General features: G+C 42.6%; 1 protein-coding gene across 1 annotated transcript in view; it reads right to left on the reverse strand.

The window, feature by feature from the left end:
* The window catches only part of phc2b (polyhomeotic homolog 2b (Drosophila)), a 33,519-nt gene extending 23,561 nt beyond the window's left edge, over positions 1–9,958 (reverse strand). The window contains exons 1-2 of the mRNA XM_076742236.1: positions 9,816–9,958; positions 185–524 (exon numbers count right to left, since the gene is read on the reverse strand). Coding sequence (XP_076598351.1) covers positions 185–466 — 282 coding nt within the window. The 5' untranslated portion in view covers positions 467–524; positions 9,816–9,958. The remainder of the gene's footprint in view (positions 1–184; positions 525–9,815) is intronic.
* Positions 9,959–10,247: the final 289 nt, after the last annotated feature.

A 10,247-nucleotide genomic window follows, 5' to 3' on the forward strand; every position in this document is an offset into this window, starting at 1 on the left:
GTATGTGGCTTTATTTACACCAACAGAGGGCAGTAGAGCAAAGGAAAGTATGTTACTCTGCACACATCTCACACACACACACACACACACACACACACACACACACACACACACACACACACACACAATACCCCAACTCAATACCAAGCAGTCAACAATTTCATCACAACCCGAAGGAACTCACCTGCACTGTTTGTCGGTCAGGTATCCCACTGTAAACTGATATCTGAGGCACTGCCTGTCTTCCTGTTGTAGTACTCGTGCTGGAAGTACTGCTCGGGTTACTACTACTACCACCACTGTTGCTACTACTACTACTATTACTACTGCTAGTAGAAGTACCAGTAGTAGTAGTGGTAGTAGTAGTGTTAGAGGTACTACTACTGCTGGCAGCTGTCGTGCTGGAGGAGGTGGCAGTTCCGGTACTGTTGGCCGTGGAGGCAGGGGCCCCCGGCTCACTCTCCATGGTGCCCTCTGCTCTTCTCACCTTTGACCCCCGGCTCTTCTGAATGGCTCTCCTGTGCCTGAAGAGGGAAAAGGAGAGCACATGAGAAAACACTATTTCCCTTCTTGATACTCAAACCCAAGAGAACAAAATGTTTCTCTTCAGATGAGAAAAATACAGTGAGAAAGCAACAAAAAAGAAAACCAGAGCAGCAGAAGCTTCAATACACCTGGACATGAACGCTGACGAGTAACTTAACTTCAAGGAAATATGTGACTTGCAACATTTTAATCAAATTTATTTGATCCAGTAAAGAAGTTATAAGGGAAGTGACAGTAAGTGCCAGGATGTCAGGGATAAAACATCTACAGTGCTGCAACTAACATTTATTTTTCATTAGCAATTAACCAGCTGAACACAGGAATACACGAAGCGGTTTGTTTTGTAGCATAACTTCTATCAACACTTTGTTGTTGTTGGGTCATGCAGTCGTATGTCAAAGTAATAAGTTGCTTTTCTTGTGTTTATTACTTATTTATACATTTAATAAACCTCACTAAAAAACACATAGCAGTTATACTCTACAGTTAGACTACAATTTCATAGGAATTCAGTGCAACCCATGAAGTATACATTAGAATACCATTTACAGGTTAAGTCTATGTTCTTTGCAACCTCTGCTATTCCCAGAGGAAGGCCTGCGATCTGACTGCAGATGGACTCACTGCTGTAAATACGACAGCAAAGCAAAGTTCTGCGTTACACAAATCTGCAGGAGGACATGTGCGTCAGCTGGGATCTCACCGATTCCTTTGAAGTCTGTTTATTTTCATGCACACATTCATAACAGAAATATTACATCTAAATTCAGGAGTCTGTTCAAATAAACTATGCCTGCACTATTAAAAAAACACTATAAAACATGTCTGACTTCATTCTCCAAAAACAGAAAGTGAGGCACGGCAGAACAAAGCTGGTTAGAGAAGCACACAAAAATGCTATTTGGGAAGCTAATGAAATCCAGTGAATTTAGAATAAACGGGACAGTGGCTGGCTGACATTAGTGGCAACCCTAAATTCCATCTTCCACACTGGAGCATTTTACATAAACAAGAACAAACACATTTGGTGAAAGTTAATTGGGAAGGCGGCAGAGGCTGTTCTAAAGATGACTAAAACTCTCTCGTACCCACCCCCATCAAAACGCCAAAACCATGATACAATCGCCACATCATGGATTTCATTGTAAGTATAGGCCTCATTATTGCTTAAACTCAGTCAAAGTCCAATCTCCTTTTTGCTAATAATTAGCTGATACAACAGTAGTGTCAAAATGATGTTCATATGACACACAGCATCTCCTACTTCCAAAGCGTGGAGGACAAGAGAAGGAATGATTTAGCCCCCTTTCATAAAAGCCTCTTTAAGATGGTCCCCTGGTGCTCTGCTATCCATTAGCACGGGAGGAAAAGGTTCAGGCAGATGAGATGGAGGGGGGCTCAGCATGACAGGTGATAAGATGAGAGGAGGTCGGGAGGAGAGAAAGGATCCTTCCTTGATGGAGGCAAAGATGAACTTTTGTTAAAAGAATAAGAAGAAAGTTCAGAAGTCTTTGATCAAGCGGATGTCTAACAGAACAAGAGGAGAACAAGAACTCATCAAGAACATGAGATGCTGGCTGAGTAGAGGAGGGGGTGGGTTTAATGAGCGTATGTGTGTGTGGTGGGGGATTCAAACGGCATGACAGCTGATGTAACAGAGCTGAAAAGAGAGGCCAAAACGGGGAGGATGGAATTTCTAGCCTTGAGGTTAGAGGTGTGCACATTAAGTTATAGGGGGGTGGGCTGGAAGGGAATGAGAGCAAGCGAGGGGTGAAGGTTGAGTGAGCAGGTGGAGGATTTTAAATGGATTGGAGTGGAAAGAGGGTGTGATGGAAGTAATTAAATAAGGAGCAATGCTGCCGCCATACCGCAATTCTTAAGCTATTTCCTCCTCCTCCTCATTATTCTTTTGAACGGATTAGGGGCCAAAGCACAGCTCTATAGCCCACTTATGCTACAAAGCAGACTTGGAAACAAACTGCAATCTCACTCGACCATATGCTAGAGAGCAGAACAGCCCTAAATATCTGAGTAAACAAATCAGTCACTGAGTGAGAAAAAGGCTGGGTTGATTTGAGTTTGGGTTTTGTTTACAGACTGTATGTGATTTAAAATGAAAACTTTAGATACTAACGATTAGCCAATTAGTGCATTCATAAAACATCCTACATGTTTCAATTAAAAATGTCGTGACTTGCAAAACAGAACCAATCTTGTCAAAACTATTCTCGAAGCTAAAATGTCTGAGGTCATCAAATTAAATGAGGAAAACTAAAGTCAAGCCCCCCACCCCCCAAATTCAATTACTAAAAATATAAAAACTTAAGTCCACAGAGGATTCTCCAAAACAAAGGAACCATAAGTTTATATTCAGCAGTGCCTGTCATGAATTTAAAATTTCATGTTTACATAATTGCGGCTGTGAAAAAGCTGAAATCTAATCAGGCAGAGTGCCTTTCTGGTTGTAAACAAAGCACCACTGCTGCCAAAGCCTGCCTGTCTGCATGCAGTCATTAGCCTACATCCCAGAGTCGACTTCCCATTGCCTCCTCATGTGTGGAGAGGGGAGGGAATCCCCTCTGGTAATGATGCCTTCAGACCCCGTCTTTCTGAGAGGAGTCACCCATCCATCAGTGAAGGGGTACGATAGAGGACACCCCCCACTCCAATCCTTAACACTACGTCCACATCTAGAACTGCAATCAAGCTTTGATTTGGTTTGGGAGAAAAATCTGGTACCCATGAAAAGTGGTAAAGCCAATGTGTTTGAGAGCACATCAAAGCAGCGCCAGCAGCCTGTAATACACTGCAAAGAGCCGGTCAACGCCATAACAACACCATTTCAGCTCTCTGTGCCGCTCAAAAGAGAGCATATTGATCTACTCAACGGGCATTACAAGACCACAAGAACTGACTGTCAGATTTATGTCTGGAGGATTTGCATAGCCTGCAGGAAGATGAGAGCTGTTAAGAGACTGTCAGACAGACTGACTGTCTCTACAGAGCTTAGATCACAGTATGGAAGTGCCAGAGCCCCCATCAGTGTCCATCCGTCAGTCTGCATACAGGAAAACTCTGATGACCCACATTAAAAATACCACAGGAACGTACTCATCAGCTGCACAAATCGATTGATGTGCAATAATGGCTTTAATAGCCAGGAGATCCACAGAGAAATATATGCTTGGTGTGTGTGTTTGTGTGTGTGTGGAGAGGTAGTAGTAGACAAAGCCCCCTAACCCTGATGTTCCTACCTCCTCCGGCCCCCCCAACGCGATGCAGGGGTATGATGCCCCATCCCCTGGGAGCGTGTTGTCCTCCTGCAGGATGTTGCTCTTCTTTGTCTGCCTAACGGAGTGGCTGGCTGGTTGACTGGGTGAATGAGTGAGCGCGTGCGAGCGTGTTTCTGTGCTATATCCAAACCCCCAGCCCCTCTAGTCTACCCCCAACTCAAAGCGAGCTCGTCGTCCCAGCATCAACACCCCACTCCACCAACCAGGCCGCGGCCTGCCTCCTGATTATGTGGTATCCTAGCGACAGCCAACGGGGTGCCTATGGAATCCCCGTGCAGAGCAGCATGCTGATTGGACAACAATATCCTCTCTAATGAAGATGATGATAATGATTTTACTCCATCTCTCCCCTCCCCCTCTACTGCTGCCTGAATACTGATTTTTTTTTTTTTAAAGGATGCATAGACCCTCCAAAATAAGGCAGACTGTTATAATTTCTCTGGAAAGTCAAATCCAGGGTAATGAGGTATTTCATTAAAATGACAGCTCAGACATAGCATACGCTTTATGTTGCTTAGTCTAGGTCTGGACAGCTGAAAACTGAAGGCTACATTTCCTTCTCAGTGCTTCAAATTTGAAGACTGCAGGTCTACAGTATAGGTTTTAAACCATTTATAGAAAGCACCATTTCCACCAGTAGCCTGCAGCTCTGAGTGGCACAATTTTGCATCATAACATTCAGCTAAGGCCTGGAGCAGTGACTGGCCAGACTGAACATCTAACCTATTATCTTAGTAATCACCATCAATTTTGTGACAAGACTGACACTGAGGCAAGAGAGCTGAAAAAGAAAAGAAAAGAAGAAAAGAAGGAACTCTGATCCATCAAAATGCCCATTACCCAGTGACTGCCTGCTATGCGAGGTACTGGTAGACTAAATTGACCCTTATCCTGCAAAAAACTGCCCCATTAAAGGCCTTACTCAACTAATGATACAAATCAGAGTCTGTGAGGGACCAGCCAAGTCTCAGCAAGAAAGCGTTACACCACCTATTTATAGCAGTTATGGAAATGAAATGCAAAACAATAGGGGTAGAAAATTGCAATCCCCTCATAAAAGTGAAATGGGATAGCTTTGCAGTTGAATTCAAACATCTCTTTAATGACAACAGGATTCATTTATGTGGAATAGGGTAGATAAAACCAGAGGATAATGGCATACTTATGGTCTGCTCCAGCACATTAACACGCCACCCAACTGTCTGGCTGTATGAAATGTAGCCATTTGAATCGTTTGCTGGTGCAATGTGGTATTGATTGGGGCCAACCATGCGTGAACCTCATTGATTATTATCTTCTCATTAGCATATAGATTAGCTGGCAAAGCAGCCAGAAACACAAGCCTTGAGTCTCACACTTGGCTAACAGAGCTGTGCAGCAGATGGGGGTCAAAACAAGAGGAAAGAAACAGAAATGAGGTGGCTCAGTTTGATATGAGCTGCTTGATGATGGACTTCAACATCTGAAAGCTCGGGACCTCAAACTGCCAGAAGATGCTAGAATAAACAGAGGGTGGTCGCAGTGAAGTGAGGCAAAACGGGGTGGTCCAGCAGGGGGTTTTAAGACAAATAAACCCCGCCTTTTGTTCAAAGGGCATTCAAGCTCATTATCAATTTAAGAATGCTGACGCCTAACAAGCTCTTCTGGGGAGTGGTATAAAAGTAAATGATCTCGGCACCATATGAGCTTGGCTTTTAGATTCCTACATCAAAGACGCTGCCAGCCAATGTAATAAAAAGTATGCCTGAGAATATATCTACCTCATACTCATTATTATCCATCTGAAAAGTTTCAAATGAAACAAAACTATGCTATGGGACATATGACACACTAAAGAACAAATTGTACAAAAATAACTCTGGATGTTTCGTTAAACATCACAGTCCCTTGCAAATACATTTATTCCTTGAAGGGGCTGAAAATATTCATTGGATACGTCTGTCCATGTCTGTTTTCAATTACTTTTTGGTGAGAAGCGCCTATTCATATCATACAGGAGAAATGCTGCATCTGCCTGCCAGACTCATCAACTTTTATGGACAGAGTGTTTATACTGGTTGGATTGTTTTTCTGCAAATGGGATATTTGTCATCCTTTGTTTATTGCAGATTAGGTGATCCAGACTAGTCCTTGAAAGAGACCATTATTGCATGTACCAAAAGAATTAGCTGTCTGACAGAAAATCTAAATTAACAGATACTCACTGGTTTGTCCTCCAAATGTGAGGGCTGGCTGGCTTTTCTATGTTTTATATCATTATAAATTGCATAGATTTGAGTTTTTAACTGTTGGCTGGCCAGAACAACCAACCTGAAGACAGTTTTTCTGATATTTAAAATGAAAACTAATGATCAGATTGCCGCTGTAAGTGAGCCGTTTATTTGAATAAGTTCAGTGGAGCCATTATGTTGAACTACCCAAATCTATCCTCCTATATGGTCAATTTCAAATGTGTGAGAGGGCCTGAATATTAACAGTAAAAGTCAACTTTCACATCCTACGCTCTACAAAGCAGCATTTCCTTGGCGATGTTGGGGTCGTCCCCTGAGGCTGATGACTGTAGATGGGTCCTGTCTAAACACAGCAAACAGGGCACTGCCTTTGTTAGAGTATGTAAGACAGAGATACCCTCTGATCCCGAGGCAAGATTGGTTGGGTAGCCGTAATTGAGCCATCTGACTCAGAAGGACCTTGCCTTCCACAGCTGAGTAGACCAGCACAAAGAGACTCTGGCTGCTTTCCAGGTTAAGTGTGCTGAGCGTGTGTGTGCCATACCAGCACACAGACTCACGCTGTGAGGATACAAAACACTTTCACTTGACTCTCACCAGCAGACTGATCTTTTTCTGATCAGCTTCATTCCATGATGCCCGAGCACATAAGGTGCAGATTGTGCCAAAAGATGCTAAAAATCGCTCGGAGTGTTGTTAACCCACAAAAAATACATGGGAGAAGATAGACAGAAAAGCCCACTGAAACTGAGAGGGGGCAGCAGAATGACAGATAAATGAACAATTCTCCCTCTGATCTATAAATACCACAGTTAAATAGTTCTGGCAAAGCTTGCAGATTAGCAAGACGCTTCAATCCTCCGAGGCATCACTCTCAGGATTCGATCACACCAAGAGGAAAAAAAATAGGTCAGGTATGAGCCGAGATGAGCGGCAGCACAGAAAAATGTAGTGCTTCACTGCTTTCATCAGAAACAAGCACTTTAAATTTCTATCAACGCCTGCAGTGGACTTGCCGCACATCAAAAGTCTGGATCTGGATCACTAGAGACCTATAACTTTAGAGTAGCTTAGGGAAACTAATTAACTGCAAGGATGTATTTCTCCATTACCTTTTAATGGACTAGATGACTGCACCCAAAATGACTCTGAGTCTTGTTACTTAATGAGGTTAAAACGAAGGCACTCAATTAGAATAACAAATATGTCACATCCTGATCAAGGTTATAACAGTTTTGAATTTTCAGTTAGGTTTTATGTTATTTTAGTTTTGACTTGTCAATTTCATTTTAGTTGAGTTTTAGTTTTAGCTTCAGTTCTGCAGAAAGGTTTACATTTAGTTTTATACAGAAATAGTTTTACAGGAGTTATTGTTTGTTGTTGTTAGTGTTAGGTATGTTGTGTCATAGGGATGTACAGTAGGTACATATACATACAAAAAACATTAACAAAATGCACTACAATTTAAATGAATGAACATGTGTACATATAGCATGAACGGGTACATCTTTCATTTCATTGTGCGACCTTGTGTTGCAAAACGACAATAAATGAACCTTGATACCCTATTGTTAAAAAAAAAACAAATCTGACAGTTTTGATTTATGACAATAACTCTGATTTTGATGGCGGTATCTTGATAGAAAACTCATTGCTTGGACTGTTACAACACCTTCAAGCAGATGCAAAGGTCAACCCAATAATCTATCAGCCTATTCCCTGAGATGCTTACAAAGGTCGTCACTGGGTCAGAGTGGTCTTTGACCTGATATGACATGTTGTACTCTTAATTTTATCTGAATAACCAAAGCCTTTGAAATGATGAAACATCTCTGACACTTGCCCATTTTAATAATGGGATGGTTATCAATCTGATATTCTATATTTTCATGTAATACCACTCTGGTTCCGGCCTCCTCCCATAGACTCTTTCTACTGAACTGTGCTTATTTGCACATAGATTGAATAGAATAGAAACTATTCCTGCTGAGTAAATGTGTCAAGCCTCTCTGATGTCAATCCTGATTATCTCTAATAGATGTAGTGCAAGAGGCAAGTGAATGTAAAGTGGGTACAGATGAGGTAGCATTGGGGCCATCTCACATGTAAATGATCATATACCAAAACAAAACATGCTAATGATGTGTGGCTCTCACTCCGGTGAAATAAACAAATCAGCATTTTCATAACACTCATAACCTGAGCAGAACAACTGATTTGAATAACAGCTTATTGCACTAGACCAGGTGTCAGCTATAAGAATACATGTGCAAGTAATTGTCTCTGGCTAATTTTCCCAGGCTGTGTGATCTCAAGTTTAAAAGGAGTCACTCTCTTTCATAATAACAGCTTGCCATGCTTCTAAGTGCATAAAGCAAGAATCCCCATGCAACTAACCCCTGTAGCGTTGAGGAAAATCTATGAGCTTCCTCATAAAGGCTGTTGCTGCTTCTTATTCTTGAAATAATCAAATTACTGGGTATGATCTGAACCTCTTCACAGTGCAGATAATATGAGAAGGACATTGTAGGTGCCTGGGAGCTGGGGCTAAAGTGATCTTATCTGAAGAACATCTTAAGTTTGTCTGAATGAAATGTGCTATATAGTTCCATTGCACTGCAGTTTGTTTTAATAGCCTCAAATTTACTGATCCTTGACCTGAGGGTGTGTGTATGAGATAGGCATGTGAGAATACGAGGAGAGATCATCTGAGTGAGATCTAATCAATCTTGATGTTTTGAACTGATCATTTCCTCTTATCCACTTGTTGTTGAGACGGATGTTCTGACTGATCGATAACAATATTGCAGTGATATGAAGATCTTTGTGCAGGCATGTTTTGGGCAAATTCAAACACAAATATGGTGAGTAGGAGAGTTGAAGATAAGTCAAAACAGACACCTTCTTCTTTGATTTGTACATTAATATGTTAGTGAATATATCTGGGTTTCAGACTATTGGATGGACAAAACAAGCATTGTTAAAATTGACAGATTAATCGTTAATGAAAACAACTGTTTGATGCAGCCTTACAGCCCAAGTGCGTGCAGTGGCAAACACACACACACACACACACACACACACACACACACACAGTCATAAACACAGTGGAGGAGGGACTAGCTACTACTAACTACAGTATTATTTTGACCACATTCAGGTCACTGGAAGGCCACGGCCACACTAGCTGGAGAAGAGGGCTTATCCTCGGTGACGACCTACACTTGTCAAAATAACTAATTCCTCCTCTGTGCCAAAGGTCATGACCTGTGGTACCAAAGTTCCTCAAGAAAGCACCTGGCTAACTTTAGCCAACACGCTAAAGAAAAGACTAGCAAAACTGAAGAACAGAGGCTATTAATGGCCAGAGCATTGAATTCAAACATTTTCCTCACGCACTGATTTTCATTCATGGTTAATTTTCTCCACGATAGCTGGTACTGAATTCCGTCACAACATTAGCTAACGTTAGCACTGCTTGGGTCGTCACAGCATACTGCTGTTTTTTTTAACAACATGAGTCTCTCTAAGCTAAACCTAGCCGTTAAACTAACGCCAACGTTAGCAAACAAGCGAGCTAAAAACAAAACGCAGCTGCCTGCTGCTGCGCTGGGGCCCCGAGTAGACGTTAGCTAGTGCGACCGATTAACCTCACGCGTTCCGACACACACTAACACGCACAGCGACTGACCCTCGTGCCAGCCGTGACACCCTGCGCCGAGAAGCGAGCCAGACGTCGCCTTACCGTTAATGTAAGCCTTGTAGCCTTGCTCCTCTTTCCGGCCGCTCTCCCTCGTTGTTTTTCCTGATATCCTACACCATTTCTGGACGGTGGCTCACTGTACCCGACAGCCTCTGAGCAGACCAGCGGCAGCGAAAGAGCAGAGCAGGGGTGGGCTAAAGCAACTCTTTTCATTTGCATTCCAAACTGGTAACGTGACCCAAATCTGCCCAATGAGCGCACAGTATGGTATTTGACCCCACCCCTTTTACTGTCAGTCAACAGCCCCTCTGCCTCAGCTCCCCCCTCCCTGGTCTCTTGTTCCACGCGCCTGTCAAGTGGCGACCGCTGCCTCGATCTCCATGGTAACAAAAGGGATTTAACCCTTGCACTGTGGTCTGTTTACGCTGTAGCTACACTAAAGATGCTCAGTTTAGGGCCTTCACATAGGTTTAA

Source organism: Chaetodon auriga, chromosome 2 (assembly GCF_051107435.1).
Source record: "Chaetodon auriga isolate fChaAug3 chromosome 2, fChaAug3.hap1, whole genome shotgun sequence".
Lineage (NCBI taxonomy): Eukaryota > Metazoa > Chordata > Actinopteri > Chaetodontiformes > Chaetodontidae > Chaetodon > Chaetodon auriga.